The sequence below is a fragment of the Leucoraja erinacea genome, chromosome 33, assembly GCF_028641065.1.
Source record: "Leucoraja erinacea ecotype New England chromosome 33, Leri_hhj_1, whole genome shotgun sequence".
NCBI classification, from domain to species: domain Eukaryota; kingdom Metazoa; phylum Chordata; class Chondrichthyes; order Rajiformes; family Rajidae; genus Leucoraja; species Leucoraja erinaceus.
This window is the reverse complement of record NC_073409.1, coordinates 17,101,825-17,118,996: the sequence shown is the minus strand read 5'-3', so window position 1 is coordinate 17,118,996 and position 17,172 is coordinate 17,101,825. Positions and strand designations below refer to the sequence as shown.

Genomic DNA, 17,172 nt, shown 5'->3' with positions numbered 1-17,172 from the left:
GATCTTGACCTTTGGTGCCTGTCTGTGTGGAGTTTGCACACTCTCCCTGTGCCTTCCGAGTTTTCTCCGGGTGCTCCAGTTTTCTCCCCCATTCCAAAGGCATGTAGATTTGTCAGTTAGTTGGGCTCTGTAAATTGTCCCCAGTGTGGAGAGAGCAGTTGTGAAAGTGGAGAACATAGAACCAGTGTGAACGGGTGATCGATAGTGGACCTGATGGGCCACAGGTGTGGGGAGGAACTGCGGATGCTGGTTTACACTGAAGATAGACACACAATGCTGGAGCAACTCAGCGGGACAGGCAGCATCTCTGGATTGATGGAATGGGTGACGTTTCGGGTCTGAAGAATGGTCTTGGCTTGAAACATCAACCATTCCTTGTATATCCAGAGATGCTCCCTGTCCCGCTGAGTTACTCCAGCATTTTGTGTGGGCCAAAGGGCTTGTTTCCATGTTGTATCTCTAAAAAAAGTTGTGAGCCATAATTTCAGCCAGGATTTAACCTGTTTACATAGTGAATCTCTAAATGCTCCCACCCTGATCTTCCTTCCCAATTAACCCTGTAATTGGTTCTGCTGTGGTTTGTGCTTTGGGCCTTGTTAATGTCGGGCCCCAGAGCCTATTTCTTTCTGAGAAATGACAGCATGATTGCCTGTTCTCTGAATAACACACCACGGGTGATTTTGCAGGAACGTTGCTTCTGATTTATTTTCTTCATCAGTAGAACAATTCTCCTCTCTCCCCAGGAGACTGTCAACCCGAAATAATCTAACACCATATTTAGAGAGGGTCCTCTAGCCTCGATCATTTACTTAGGCCACATAATTACTCCCCAGAAGATCCGAGTTAATCACCCCATCTATAAATCCAACACCAGTGCTCACATTGGGCTCTTTATCCACTCACCCGATATGGTATGGATTGCATTTTAATACAATTCTGTAGGATCAGCAGGTTGAGTTAAGAGTTTGAGATGGGAGGGAAGGGGAGTGGAATCCCACAGAACTACAACTTGATCTGAGCCTAACCTCAACACGTCCAAACTGAAACTGAGCCAAGTTCAAGATCCAGAAACAGAAGCGAGGAACAAAGGCACAAAGTGCTGGAGTGACTCAGCAGGTCAGGCAGCATCTCTGGAGAACATGGATAGGCGACCCTTCTCCAGACACCAGAATCCCAGACCATCAGTTTTTGTGATACCCCACCCAATCTTCACTGTAAACATAAAAATCTCAAACATGTCGTTGATCAAATGAAATATCAAATAAATATATCTGAAACTCAACGTTTTTTCGAGTCAGACAGCGTGGAAACAGGCCCTTCGGCCCAACTTGTCGACTAACACAACTGACCTGCAGTATTCCCACCTGCCCGCATTTGGCCCATAACCATCTAAACCTATACTACCCATGTACCCGTCCAAACTTTAGTTTAGTTTAGTTTAGTTCAGAGATACAGCACAGAAACAGGCCCTTTGATCCACCGGGTCCATGCCGACCAGCGATCCCCGCACATTATCCTACACCCACTAGGGACAATTTTTACACCAAGCCAATTAACCTACAAACTGTACGTCTTTGGAGTGTGGGAGGACACCAAAGATCTCTGAGAAAGGGGAGAACGTACAAACTCCGCACAGCCAGCACCCGTAGTCGGGATCGAACCCGGGTCTCCAGCGCTGCATTCGCTGTTAAGGCAGCACCTCTACTGCTGCGCCACCGTGACCGCCCTTTGTGAAAGTTATTTTCTTACTTTTCAAATTGTGGGCTGAAGGGCCTGACTCTGTGCTGTACTGTTCTACGTCCCCTCCTCAATGAAGTATCGAGTGGTATGGCACACTCCAATCCACAGCAGAATGCTTCACCACAACGTAACCTGACCCGACCATAGATGCAGGTCCGATCAGGCATTGTTCACACAGCCAGGCACTGAAGGGTTGGTGTGGAGTCAGGGTAATGGCTCTGGAACACAAAGACATTCAGGAGCTCTTTGTACCCTCTGCACTCTCTCACCACCCAGTCCCCGAGCTGCCCTTATCCTAACCATCTTGCCCCTTTGTTGATACTATTGTTGAATATGGGTTAATCCCCATCCATTGATTGTGGACGTTGCAATATGTAAAATCATCTTGTGTGTTTATCAGCTTAACACTCAGGGTACTTCCAGGGGGTGTATCCAGGAAACATGGCAAGATAACACAAAACTAACAATATATACTAGAAGACATAGAGTGCTGGAGTAGCTCAGTGCGTCAGGCAGCATCTCAGGAGAGCATGGATAGACAACATTCTAGGTTAGGATCCTTCATCAGCCTGAACAAAGGTCCCGACCCAAAACATCACCTATCCCTTGTCAATTCTTCCCTTCCCTCCCGTACCACCCTCTCCCCGGGCACTTTCCGTTGCAACCGCAAGAAATGCAACACCTGTCCCTTTACCTCCCCCCTCGACTCCATTCAGTCGTTCCAGGTGCGACAGAGGTTCACCTGTATCTCCTCCAGCCTCATCTAATGCATCCAATGCTCTAGATGTCAGCTGATCTACATCGGTGAGACCAAGCGGAGGTTGGGCGATCGTTTCGCTAGAACACCTCCGCTCGGTCCACAAGAATCTACCTGACCTCCTGGTCGCTCAGCACTTCAACTCCCCCTCCCATTCCCAATCCGACCTCTCTGTCAGGGGTCTCCTCCATGGCCAGAGCGAGCAACACCGGAAATTGGAGGAACAGCACCTCATATTCGGCTTGGGGAGTCTGCATCCTGCGGGCATGAACATTGAATTCTCCCAATTTTGTTAGCCCTTGCTGTCTCCTCCCCTTCCTTAGCCCTCGGGCTGTCTCCTCCCATCCCCCAGCCCTCGGGCTCCTCCTCCTCCTTTTTCCTTCCTTCTCCCCGCCACCCCCTATCAGTCTGAAGAAGGGTTTTGGCCTGAAACGTTGCCTATTTCCTTCGCTACATAGATGCTGCTGCACCCGCTGGGTTTCTCCAGCTTTTTTGTGTACCGTCACCTATCCATGTTCTCTCGAGATGCTGCCTGACCCACTGAGGCACTCCAATACTCTGTATCTTCATTTGTAAACCGGCATCTGCAGACCCTTGTTTCAACAATATATATTTCCTGTTACTGCTTGCTATCTGAGGACAAAAAGCTTCCATCCATAAACACTCACTGAATGTCGTAAAGCTTCACTGTATGGAAACAAGCCCTTCAGCCCATCTTGTCTATGCCGACCAAGTTGGCATACTAGCTCACACTCATTTGCCCGCATTTGGTCCCAAGCTCGTAAAAGCCTTCCGATCTGCATATCTATCCAAATATCTTTTAAAGGTGTGGAATGGGCCAACTGAGGACCAGTGGTTCATGACACCTACCGTAATGTGGGATGATGGTCCAGGCCATCACTGATGCGTAGATCCCACCAATCATCCAGAACATGCAGAGCCAACTGAGGTGTTCCCCGCGCTTCTCACGAGACAGGAATTCAGAGAAGTAGGCAAAGACGATGGGGATGGAGCCACCAATACTGAGAGATGGAAGAAAGAACATAATGTTCAGAGTGCAGGAATTGTTGACAGGCCTAGCGCCCATTCTCAATCATTCCCCCTGGTTACTGTCCCCAAACAAAACAAGGGTATGTTGCTTTACAGGAATGTTGTCCCTTTTGTTTAGGTGAGTGGTGGAACCTGAGGGGAATTGATGACAATATGAAGAGAATAAAGCTGAATTAGTGTAAACAGGTGGTTGATGATCAGCATGGACTTGATGGGCCAAAGGGCCTGTTGCCTTGCTGTATCTCTCCAGTTACAAACACTTCCTGAGCCGTTTGTCATTTGTTAGGGTCGGCTCTTCCCTTACTTTGGGACCCGGTAAGCTCGAGCCACAAGTGTTTTCAGGAAAGTATTGAACGGTCGAGGAAATGAGGGTTATGGAGGAGTTGAGGCCACCATAGATCATAATCATGTTCGATCATACATAATTAAGCAGGGCTGGCTTGAGGGACTTGGTGGCCTCATTCTTGTGAACAAAGTTTGGATTTAAAAAATGAGCATATAGTCTTCCATGCTAAAAAATTATCTTAGATCCCTCAAAGTAATCAAGAACAAGGAAGATCTAAGGGGTTGGACAGGCTAGATGCAGGAAGATTGCTCCCGATGTTGGGGAAGTCCAGGACAAGGGGTCACAGCTTAAGGATAAGGGGGAAATCCTTTAAAACCGAGATGAGAAGAACCTTTTTCACACAGAGAGTGGTGAATCTCTGGAATACGCAGAGGGTAGTCGAGGCCAGTTCATTGGCTATATTTAAGAGGGAGTTAGATGTGGCCCTTGTGGCTAAGAGGATCAGAGGGTATGGAGAGAACGCAGGTACAGGATACTGAGTTGGATGATCAGCCATGATCATATTGAATGGCGGTGCAGGCTCGAAGGGCCGAATGGCCTACTCCTGCACCTAATTTCTATGTTTTTATGTTTCTAAGATTAATGCTTGTCCCAAGACCTTGAATGAGTAATGGTCACAGATAGCTGCCGATATGTGGCTATGTACTACGGCTTTCTCGGGTGTCTTTAAGTTCTATGGATGTGCTGGGAGTTAGAAACAAGGCAACATATGACATCTCAGACTTCTAAATGAGAAATATGGCCTGATCCACCATTGTCCCCTCAGGCAAATTTAGTTTGTCTACTGTTCTTGCACTGTAGCCAAACTGGGTTGTTTAGTCCACGTCAATAAGGAGCAGCACTCCGAAAGTCCAAACAAGGGCGATAAAATCCAGGCTTGTAAATATCAAAGAAAAATGGAAGCGGTCTGACTTCAAATAATTTCAAAGAGTTCCCTCAGCCATTGATATGACACAATAAATAAATCAGATCAGACTCAGTGCACAAGGTAGGAAATTGTAAGGGGAGACACGTTATTGAACAAAAGTTGTTAAAATGTGTATGAAATTGATATTTTTTTCAATCAATTGTAGACATCTTCTGTTCTTATATCAGATTTTCAGTACCTAAACTATTTTATGGTCCCTACCGCATGTCATCTAAACATAAAATAGTTTAGGTACTAAAAATCTGATATAAGAACAGAAGATGTTGCAAATACTCTGCGTCAGGCTACTAGAAAGAGAAACAGAGTTAACATTACAGATTAATTTCCTTTCATTAGTTTTGATAAAAGGTCATAGACCTGAAGCATTAATTCTTTTTAGAGATACAGTGCGGGAACACGCCCTTTGGCCCACCGAGTCCATGCTGACCATCGATCCCCGTCCACTAACATTGTCCTACACACTTGGGACAATCATCTGGCCGAGCTCAGCTTCAACCTATCTCAAGACGATCTTAAAGTATCTAGGTCAAATTAGTCCATTGGTTTATATTCCATCCAAACCCATAATCCCTCTCCCAGCAATCCCTCCATTTTAGCACTTGAGTGTTGGTCCACATTACCCTCCCTAGTTAGACACAAAATGCGGGACAGGCAGCATCTCTGGAGAGAAGGAATGGGCGAAGTTTCGGGTTTAGAAATGGGTGACATTTCCAGTCTGAAGAAGGGTGTGTCACGACCCGAAATGTCACCCCTTTCTTCTCTCCAGAGATGCTGCCTGTCCCGCTGTGTTACTCCAGCATTATGTCATATCCATCTGCAGTTCCTTCCTACACATTTGGTTACCCTCCCAAGTCTTGGCGTTGAAGTCTAGGCCAGAGAGAAGAGAGCAGTCTAGATGGCCAGGATTATCTTGAATGGATTAAATGCCAGCAGGATTTGCTGCAGAAATGTCCAGGTGCCCATGATATCGTTGTCCTGTTAAAACAACCACAGTGCACTTACCCAACTCCCGAAAGCAGCCGGCAGAACAAGAAGATGCCATAACCTTGGACAAAGGATGAGAAGATAATAAAGACTCCATTGATGCTCAAGGCGATGATGAGACAATACCTCCTGCCCATTTTGTCTGCCAGGCCACCCCAGATGAAGGCTCCAAACATCATTCCCAAATACACTATTAACCCTGCAAGAAAGTAATGAGAACATTATTAAAACAATCATCCTGGGATTATGCCTCAAGTTTCAGACTTTTCAACACTTTCAGTTGTTTCAACTCTCAGCATCTCACTTTACTAATCTGTTTCTCCAAGAATGAGTTTGTTACCTGCCTGCCAGTTACTGTAATAAAGGTGCGAGATGGAAGAGATGGGAATGCAACAGGATCGTGTTGCAACCATGTTACCGCAACCCGCATTTCTGCAGCACCCTCAGCATGGTGAAACATCCAAAGGTATTTTGCAGGAGTAATAATCAACAGCATTTGACACGGTGCGTGAAGACTTATTTAACAAATGATCAAATGCTGGGTCAAAGAGCATCTTAAAAATGAACCTTGAATCAGGGAACCACGCAGCACGGAAACATGCCCTTCAGTCCACTGAGTCCACGACACTTGTCAGGCAGCCACTCATTTACCTTTTTATTTTTCCCACTTTCTTTACAACTATCTTTAGATTCTACCCCTTGAGGGCTCACTAGGGACATGTTACTAGGCCAACTGGCCTAACAATCTGCACATTTGTGGGATGTGGCAGGAAACAGTTCCAGAGACCCAGTTTGATCTTGATCTCGGGTGCTGTCTGAGTAGAGCTTGCATATTCGCCCCGTGACCTTGTGGGTTTCCTCCGGGTGCTCCGGTTTCCACACACAATCCAAAGACATGCGGGTTTATAGGTTAATTGGCCTCTGTAAATTGTCCCTAGTGTGTAAGGGGTGGATGAGAAAGTGGGATAATGTAGAACTAGTGTGAATGGGTGATCGATGGACAACGTGGACTCAGTGGGCTGAAGGGCCTGTTTCCATGCTGCATCTCTAAACTAAACAAACATGACCAAAATAAATCCAAATGGCCACAGGGGAATGATACAGGTAACACAGGAGGTCAGGACTGAATCGGGGTTGCTGAGACAATGAAATAGCTGCTCCACATGCTGCGCTTTAGAGAATCAAAACAAAAGCATTCAGACTCAGTTTCAAGGACTAAGCACCATATGTGCTCCATGCAAACCCTTGTCATATTAATCATAAAATTACTACAGCTGCCATTTTTTAGAATTGCCCTAAAAAAGATATAAAGCCTTTTAAAAAAGTGATAGGTTGTTCCTCCCTGTCTTGTCTGTTGGTAGGCCATGAATAAATAGCAAGACTTTAGCCATTAGAATTACAGCATGGAAACAGCCCCTTTGGTCCAGTATGTCCGCGCAGACCAGCGATCACCCCGTACACGAGCACTATCTTACGCACAAGGGACAATTTACAATTCACTGAAGCCATTAACATGCAAACCTGCACGTCTTTGGAGACGGCACCCGTAGTGAGGCTTGAACTGGGCGCTGCAAGGCAGCAACTCTACAGTTGAGCATAAGGTTTGCTGAATTGTAGCATTCCTGGTGGCCAAAGGCTTCAGTAAAATTATAAATTGTTCCTAGTGTGTGTAGGATAGTGTTAGTGTGCGGGGGTTGCATGTCGGCATGGACTCGGTGGGCCGAAGGGCCTGTTTCCGCTCTGTATCAATAAACTAAACTAATCTAAATATGCTAGCAAGATTAGACCTTGCCCCAATCTCCTGCATGTCCTTCTGCACCCTGCCCCTAGATCACATCCCCCTGTATGGACAGTCTGACCCCATCTCTGCTGGGCGTGCCCCACTACAACACAGGCTCGATAACTCTATACTGCCCTTGCCTTCCGAGTGATTATGACATCCCCCATGAATTGCTGTGTACTCTGTTGCTGCAGTACTTCCCTGCCAGGCAGTCGAACATCCTCTTAACATGGCATCCTGGAAATACATTGGCGCAGTGGCACAGCATGCAGCGCAGTCAGCTCACAGCTTCAGTGCCTCAAGTTCAATTTTAACCCTTGGCGCTGACTGTGTAGAGTCTGCACGTTTTTCCTGTCATCTTCCGAATTTCCCCTGTGTGCTACAGATTCTTTGCATATCCCAAAGACCTCTGGGTTGGTCAGTTAATTGAACTCTAAATTATTCCGAGCTTATTGGCGCATGATAAAATCTAAGGGTGGAAAAAAAAAATGTCGGGAGAATAAAATGGTATTGGTGTAGAATTAGTGCAACTGGTGGGCAGAAATTTGGTGGCCTGAAGGGCCGATTCCGTGCTGTATCATTCCGTGACTCGGAAATATTTAAGCAAGGCCCTGCTCCTAAATTGAGGTTAAACTTGGATTAGTTGAATTTCCAGTTTATTTCTTTCTCTCTGTCCTAGCCTAAAGGGGGCCTGAGACCATAAGTCCTCCATCACGTACAAGGGCATCGCTGCCTCACTGCACCAGAGAGCCTGCTTTGATCCTGGCCTCGTGTGCTGTGTGTGTGGAGCTTTGCATGTTCTCCCTGTGACCGCGTGGTTTTTCTCCGGGTTCTCCAGTTTCCTCCCACATTCCAAAGTCTTGCTGGATTGCAGGTTAATTGGCCTCTATAAATTACCCCTCGTATGTAAGGAGTGAAAACAGAACGAATGTGTAGGGAGGAACTGCAGATGCTCCTCATGAGAATGGGTGATCAATGGTCGGTGTGGAGTCGATGGGCTTTCAAAGGGCCAGTTTCTTCTCTCCATCTCTAAACTAACACGATCACTTCGCTGAACACCTCCGCTCAGTCTGTGTTAACCAACCTGATCGTCCGGTTGCTCAGCACTTCAACTCCCCCTCCCATTCCAAATCTGACATTTCTGTCCTGGGCCCCCTCCATTGCCAGAGTGAGGCCCAGCGCAAGTTGGAGGAACAGCACCTCATATTTCGCTCGGGTAGTTTATACCCCAGTGGTATGAATATTAACTTCTCTAATTTTAGATAGCCCTTGCTTTCTCCCTCTTTCCCCTCCCCCTTCCCAGTTCTCCCACATCCTACTGTCTCCGCCTACTTCCTTTCTCTTCCCCCCTCCCCCACCCACACATCAGTCTGAAGAAGTGTCTCGACCCGAAACGTCGCCTATTCCGTCTCTCCATAGACGCTGCCTCACCCTCTGAGTTTCTCCAGCATTTTGTGTCTGCCTTCGATTGTTCCAGCATCTGCAGTTCTTTCTTCAAAATAACACGATACACAGTCAAGATCAAAGCAGAATTCCTGTGGCTCCACAATGAGGACTGAATTTTGTTTCCTATTAAGTTCTTGGCTCTTGCTAACTATTTGGATGCTCATATAGAATTCTGTTTCATATCCTATCTTTGATATTCCAAGCCGACGAAAGCCAAGAGGCAGTTATTTGGCCTTTAATGAAGTTTAATAGAGAAGATCATTTTGAGGTTCAAAGAAGTACGTCTAAAATCAGCTGGGTTTGCAGCCAGCGTTTGGTGCAGTTGCAGTTTGCTGATCACGGACCGATTCAGGAACAAACTGAACACATTGGTCTTACTCACCTTTCTTTAGTTTAGTTTAGTTTAAGTTTAGTTTAGTTTAGTTTAGTGTTGCGTGTACTGAGGTACAATAAAGAACTTTTTTGTTGCGTGCTAACCAGTTCGGGGAAAGACTATTTACATGATTGCAGTGGAGCAGTCCATAGTCTACTGATACATGGTCAATGGTATAACATCAATGATGTTTACAGCAAGATTAAGTCCAGCAAGGTCCGATTAAAGATAGTTTGAGGATCTCCAATGAGGTAGATAGTAGCTCAGGACCACTCTCTAGTTGTTGATAGGATGGTTCAGTTGCCTGATAATACTGTAGCTGGTAATAAACTATCTCTGAATCTGGAGGTGTGTGTTTTTGCACTTCTGTGCCTCTTGCCCGATGGGAGAGGGGAGAAGAGGGAGTGCCTGGGGTGCGATCCATCCCTGATTACACTGGTGACTTTGCCGAGGTAGCGTGAGGTATAGTGAGCAGTCAACGAAAGGGTTTGCGTGATGGTCTGGACTGCGTCCACAATTCTCTGCAATTTCTCGCGGACTTGGGTGGAGATGTTCCAAAACCATGCAGTGATGCACCTCGATAAAATGCTATCTACGGCGCATTTGTAGATGCAGCTTGCAGCAACTTACTAGTATACAGCTCAAAAACGTGCAGTTATAAGCACTGTTAACAACGTAACATTTTCCAAATGCTTCCAAGGGAGAATACTTTTTGGAAGAAATATTGGTGAGATTCACATGTTCACAAATTATAGGAGTAGAATTAGGCCATTCGGCCCATCGAGTCTACCCCGCCATTCAATCATGGCTGATCTCTGCCTCCTAATCCCATTTTCCTGCCTTCACCCCATAACCCTTGACACCCGTTCTAATCAAGAATTTGTCCACGTTCACAAGTTACAGGGATATTATAGAAATGTTAGTGTTTGAACAGCTATGGCTTTTCAGGAAGTTTTATACAACTAATTCTCATTTCAGCGCATGGTACTTTTGGCATGTGGGTGATTAAGATGGCCACTTGTACACAGCAAGATCCCACAAACAACAAGGAAAGGAGTTACTGCAAATACCTCTTTTGGGACGAATGGGGAAGGAATATTGGACAGTGCGTGCATTCTCTCCTCTTTCTTTCATAACACGAGAAACCTGCATTCATCACTGACTTCACAGGCGGCATTTAGTCATTGTAGAATTATCAGGAAAGGAAGGGTTATTTGTCCCAGGAGAATTTTGATTGCAACTTGTGCCCAGATTGTTGATTGCATCTGAGGCAGATCCCAAGCTCTCATTTTAATTCATGGTCCTATGGTTGTCTCGGTGTACTAAACTGTGTGGCAGATGGCACTATGTTCCTGCACTGTGCTGATGTGAATAACGTCAATGCATTTATTAGTGACTCAGAATGTCACTGCTGTGAATTCACTCACCAACAGTATTATAACACTCTCGGATGGGGGAATAAGGAGACTGATGGTTGCACATGGAATGAAATAACTGTGAACAATGACTAATGGGCCTGTCACACTTGGGCGTAGTTTACGCGACATCATTTACGCGTCTCGAAACACACGACGCGCGCATCGTGACGTGCACGTGATGCGCGCCTGGTGCCCATTACGTGCGCATGGTGTGTGGTGACGTAGGCAGTGATGAGCGGTTGCGCGTGGCGCACCAGGATTTTGGAATGTGTGGTAACATAGAAGTAGTTGTGAACAAGTGATCGATGGTTGGCATGGACTCGGTGGGTTGAAGGGCCTGTTTCCATGCTGTATCTCTAAACTAAACTGAAGCAGCACACACCTCATAGACTTGGCTACGTACAAATAACTTGCTTCTCTCTATCACGGTTTTCTGACCTCAAACATTAACTCCTGTCTCTCTCCACAGATGCTGACTGACCTGTTGAAAGTTTGCAGAATTCTCCGTGCATATCTCAGACTTTCAGCGTCAGTAGTTTTTTTTTTCAATTTTCATCTACTCTTGCGCATAATTGGTTGATGCTATCCCGGACAAATGCCACTCCCTCTCGCTAAATGGATTTAAGAACTATCAAGGGAGTGAATGTCATTCACTCCGACATTGTAGGCTGCAGAACTGCTCTGTGGTATGCAATTTAAGCAAACCTCCAGCAATGATGAAACTTGAGCCACTTGGTGCCCTCTAGTTATTGATTGAAAGACACAGCACAAAAACAGGACCTTTGGCCCTGCAGTCTGAAAAAGGGTCTTGACCCGAAATGTCACCCATTCCTTCTCTCCGGAGATGCTACCTGTCTCGCTGAGTTACTCCAGCATGTTGTGTCTATCTTCAATTTAAACTAGCAGCAGTTCTTTCCTACACACCTTTGGCCCACCAAGTCCACACCACCCGTTCACACTAGTTATTTGTTATCCCACCTTCTCATCCGCTCCCTACACAGAGGCCAATTAACCTGCAAACTCGTACGTCTTTGGGGGGTGGGAGGAAACCAGAGCACCTGGAAGAAACCCACACAGCCACAGGGAGAACGTGCAAACTCCGCAATGTCAGGATCGAGCCTGTGTCTCTGGCATTCTAATGCAGTGGTTCTGCCACCAGTGCCAGTGTGCCAACATGGGTTAGGCACAGGGTGAAGCTCTATTTTCTTTGCCTAATGATAGATTTGAAATCTAACAGTCATGTCAGTTCTTCCATTTCCTCATATCCAACAGCCTTTATGAACATAGATGTAATTTTAAAGCATTTTTTTGGTTTGTTCAATGAAAGAAGAATTCTATTCTGATAGAATGATGGCATGTCAGTAGAGTTGCTGCCTTCCAGCGCCAGAGACCCGGGTTTGAGCATGAATATGGGTGCTTGTCTGTACGGAGTTTGTACATTCTCCCCCTGACCTTCGTGGGTTTTCTCTGGGTGCCCTAGTTTCCTCCCACATTCCAAAGGCGCATACAGGTTTGTAGGTCAATTGGCTTGGCATAATTGCAAATTGTCCCTAGTGGGTGTAGGATAGCATTAGTATGCAGACTCGGTGGGCCGAAGGGCCTGTTGCTGGGCTGTATCTCTAAAACTAAAACTAAAAGAATCTCTAATTGAACCCTCGTTGGACGGGATAGGGATCTGCCTGCAATGAATCCCAAAAGGAGAGGGGACAATCTCAAATCCCCATCCCCTTCCAGTCAGCAGAGAGGATAAATCCTTTCCAACCATTATCTAGGCAAGCAATGTCACTTCAAAATCTATGAGTGCCTTGGAGGATGTTTGCATTTGCAACATCATTACTTTCCCCTCTGTTCAAGACACTTAGTTAATGCATTGCAATCTCAAGAATTTATTTCCCTCATTGTAAATAAACAAAATGTAAGATAGCGTTTTAAGGAGCAATGTCCATTAAACTCCTCAAATCAATAAAGAACTGCAAGCTGACAACACACAGCATCTTGGTGCAATCCAATTGGATTCTGGGCATCTGGCCATCATTCCAATAGGACACTGCACAAACAATAAAATATTGTATTCAGTCTTATATAGTTGTGGTTAATAATTCAATCTGCCTTTCTTACATTATATAACGTAACCTCTTGCCTTTAACAATCCTTGACGGAATAACAAACAACCTACTGGAGGGACCTAATGGGTTGAGCAGCATCTGTGGGAGGGAAGAGAATTGTCAATATTTTGGATTAAAAACCTGCATCAGGATTCTAGCATCTGCAATCTATTGATCCAAGTTATTGAATAAATGAGGGGGAATGAACTGCAGTTCGAAAGTAGACATAAAATGGTGGAGTAACTCAGTGGGTCAGGTAGCATCTCTGGAGAAACGGAGCAGGTAATATTTCGGGTCAAAACCCTTCTTCAGAATCGGGGAGAGGGAAACTGGAGGTGTATAAGAGGTTCTGTTCACAGTTTTCATTCTTTTGTTCTTTGTTTTAGGTTAGTTTAGAGATACAGCGCAGAAACAGGCCATTCGGCCCCATGTGTCTTCGCCAACCAGCGATCACTGCACATGAACACAAGCCTACGCACACTAGGGAACAATTTTACACTTATGCCAAGTGTACAAACCCAAGACAATCAACCTACAAACCTGTACGTCTTTGGAGTGTGTGAGGAAACCCAATATCTCAGTGAAAACACACGCGTCACGGGGAGAACATGCAAACTCCATACAGACAGCACCCGTAGTCAGGATCTAACCCAGGTCTCGGTCGCTGCAAGTGCAGTAAGGCAGCAACTCTACCGCTGCGCCACTGTGCCACAGGGATTAGTAGTGTCGGAAGGGCCTGTTTCCATGCTGTATCTCTAAAGTATAAAGTTCTACTCAAGTATGTCTTTGGAGAAGGAATTTCATGATTTAGACTCTCTGACAATGGTGGAATGGCAACATATGTCCAAGTCAGAATGGTGTGTTATTTGGTGGAGTGCGGGTGGGGGTGGGGTTGGGGGGGGGGGGGGGGGGGGGGGGGGGGGGGGGGGGGGGGGGGGGGGGGGGGGGGGTTGGGGAATGATGTTCCAGTGTTCTTCACAGCAGTAGAAGTTATAGGTTAGGGGAGTGTGTCAGGATAGCTTAGACAACTAACTGGAGGAACTTTCCCAGTTGGCTGAGGCCTTGGTTTCATGTCTCACCTCAAGGACGTATCTCACCCCTGTCACTCCCTCTGCCCCCCTCTCCCAACAGGCAAGGGGTACAGAAGTGTGAAAACGCACACCTCCAGATTCAGGGACTGTTTTTTCCCGGATGTTACCAGGCAACTGAACCATCTTATCAACAACTAGAGAGTGATCCTCAGCTACCATCCACCTTACTGGAAATACTCAGACTATCTTTAATCAGACTTTACTGAACTTTATTTGTACCTTGGTACACGAGGCAATAAACTAAACTAAACTCTGATAGTGCTGTCTACCACTAACACTTGGAAGTTGCCCTTTAAGCCACACCCTATCCTAACTTGGAAATATTTCACCATCACTGGGTCCGAATCCTGAAACTCTTTATCTAACAGCATTTTGTCTACATCCGCACCTCAAGTACTGACGGCAGCAGTACTTCAAGATGGCAGCTCTCCACCACCTTCTCATGGGGAATTTGTAACATTGGCTGGTTCTTCTATAAAGCTGCTGAATAAAGGCAAATCACAAGAGCAGAATTTTAATCAAATAGTCTTTGTTGAAGGCAGGGCAGCACAGTTGCACAGCTGGTAGAACTGCTACCTCACAGCACCAGCGACCCTGTTTCGACCCTGACCTCGGGTGCTGTTTGTGTGGAGTTTGCATGTTCTCCCTGTGACTGCATGGGTTTCATCCCACACCCCAGAAGAAGAGTCTCGACCCGAAACATCACCCATTCCTTCTCTCCAGAGATGCAGCCTGTCCCGCTGAGTTTCTCCAGCTTATTGTGTATATCTTCGGTTTAAACCAGCATCTGCAGTTCCTTCCTACCCCATCGGTTTTTTGTAGGGTTGTAGGTTTGTAGGTGGACAAAAATGCTGGAGAAACTCAGCGGACGAGGCAGCATCTATGGAGCGAAGGAAATAGGCAATGTTTTGGGTTGAGACCATTTTTTCAGACTGATGTGAGGGTGGGGGGGGAGAAGAAAGGAAGTGGTGGAGACAGTGGGCTGAGGGAGAGCTGAGAAGGGGAGGAGAAAGAGGGACTACCTGAAATTGGAGAAGTCAATGTTCATACCGCTGGGGTGCAGACTGCCCAAGCGAAATATGAGGTGCTGCCCCTCCAATTTCCGGTGGTCCTCACTCTGGCCATGGAGGAGGCCCAGGGCAGAAAGGTCGGATTCGGAATGGGAGGGGGAATTAAAGTGCTGAGCCACCGGGAGATCAGGTTGGTTATTGCGAACCGAGCGGAGGTGTTGGGCGAAGTGATCGCCAAGCCTACGCTTGGTCTCACCGATGTAGAGCAGCTGACACCTAGAGCAGCGGATGCAATAGATGAGGTTGGAGGAGGTGCAGGTGAACCTCTTTGTAGGTTAATTGGTTGCCCTTAGTGTGCAAGGAATAAATGAGAATGCAGGATAACATAGAACTAGCGTGAACGGGCGATTGATGGTCGCCGTGGACTCGGTGGGGCAAAGGGCCTGTTTCCATACTGAATCTCTAACTTGAACTAAATTAGGGATGGGCAGTTGAATGCTGACAGCCAGTGAAGCCCACCTCCTTGGTGCGAATAAGGAAACCCTCAGTATTGCACCGGAATTTCATCGAAACATAGAAAACAGGTGCAGGAGTAGGCCATTCGGCCCTTCGAACCTGCACCGCCATTCGATATGATCATGGCTGATCATCCAACTCAGTATCCCATCCCTGCCTTCTCTCCATACCCCCTGATCCCTTTAGCCACAAGGGCCACATCTAACTCCCTCTTAAATATAGCCAATGAACTGGCCTCAACTACCTTCTGTGGCAGAGAATTCCAGAGATTCACAACTCTCTGTGTAAAAAATGATTTTCTCATCTCGGTCCTAAAAGACTTCCCTCTTATCCTTAAACTGTGACCCCTAGTTCTGGGCTTCCCCAACATCGGGAATAATCTTCCTGCATCTAGCCTGTCCAACCCCTTAAGAATTTTGTAAGTTTCTATAAGGTCCCCCCTCAATCTTCTAAATTCTAGCGAGTACAAGCTGAGTCTATCCAGTCTTTCTTCATATGAAAGTCCTGCCATCCCAGGAATCAGTCTGGTGAATCTTCTCTGTACTCCCTCTATAGCAAGAATGTCTTTCCTCAGCTGACATCTAGAGCAGCGGACGCGGTTGGAAGAGATGCAGGTGAACCTTGTTGTAGATTAATTGGTCGCCCCTATTGTGCAAGGAACAAATGAGAATGTAGGGTAACATAGAAGACTTTTGTGCCAAGGACACAGAGTAGCATTGGACCAGAAAGTTATTCGGGGATGAAACCATATTGTTCTGGAAGACTCCCGCATCAAACCCAGATCTTCACTGATCCTAATCATGGAGGCCGTGAGGTTGAAAATGTTGTCACATTGTTCTGATGCTGTTGAAGGATACATGGTGGGGTTGGTCTAATTATGGCTGGAGTCCCTGATCCATATGACACCTTGGAGGTGCAAGTTAAATGAAGGGATATTGAGTCTCAGAGGCTGAAGGATCTCACTGCTCATACATGATCAATGATTTAGGTTCTCTTTCCTCCTTAAGAATTGAAGGGTAAATCTTAAGACAAATTGAAGGGTTCATCGTTAGGACAATTGAATATAGTAGAATAACTGTTGGGGTTGATAGAGTCAAACTCATAACATTATGCAAGGATTAACGAGAGGAGAAAATAACATATATTGACTCGATTCAAGTCAGGTCAATGTTGGGCTTTAGCCAGCTGAAAGAAATATTCACACTTTCAATATTTACAGTATCAACAAATAAAACTGTTCACAACACCTTCAATCATGCCAAACATGCAATACAAGAATGACGTAACATTGCACCATGTCTGAAGCTTGAATGCATTAGGTTGAATTCGAAAACAAGGTATAACAAAGGACTTCCATAAGCAATAATCGTGCCTTGGGTAAACCTCATCGGCTACAATACTGCCACTGCGCAAAGTGGTCTCGACCCGAAACGTCGCCAATTCCTTCTCTCCATAGACGCTGCCTCACCCGCTGAGTTTCTCCAGTATTTTGTGTCTACCTATAACAAAAGACCCTTACCTGCTGCATATTAAGGACTTGCGATTGGGTATCAATTTTTACACCGCGTCTCCAGCTACAATAGCGACGCAACTTAAGTGAGAAAAAAAAAATCTCCCCTCTCCCAAAA

At 46.0% G+C, this 17,172-nt stretch overlaps 1 protein-coding gene across 1 annotated transcript in view; it reads right to left on the bottom strand.

The window, feature by feature from the left end:
• The window catches only part of LOC129712759 (synaptic vesicle glycoprotein 2B-like), a 135,232-nt gene that overhangs the window by 29,716 nt on the left and 88,344 nt on the right, over positions 1-17,172 (bottom strand). The window contains exons 3-4 of the mRNA XM_055661469.1: positions 5,824-6,004; positions 3,368-3,519 (exon numbers count right to left, since the gene is read on the bottom strand). Coding sequence (XP_055517444.1) covers positions 3,368-3,519; positions 5,824-6,004 — 333 coding nt within the window. The remainder of the gene's footprint in view (positions 1-3,367; positions 3,520-5,823; positions 6,005-17,172) is intronic.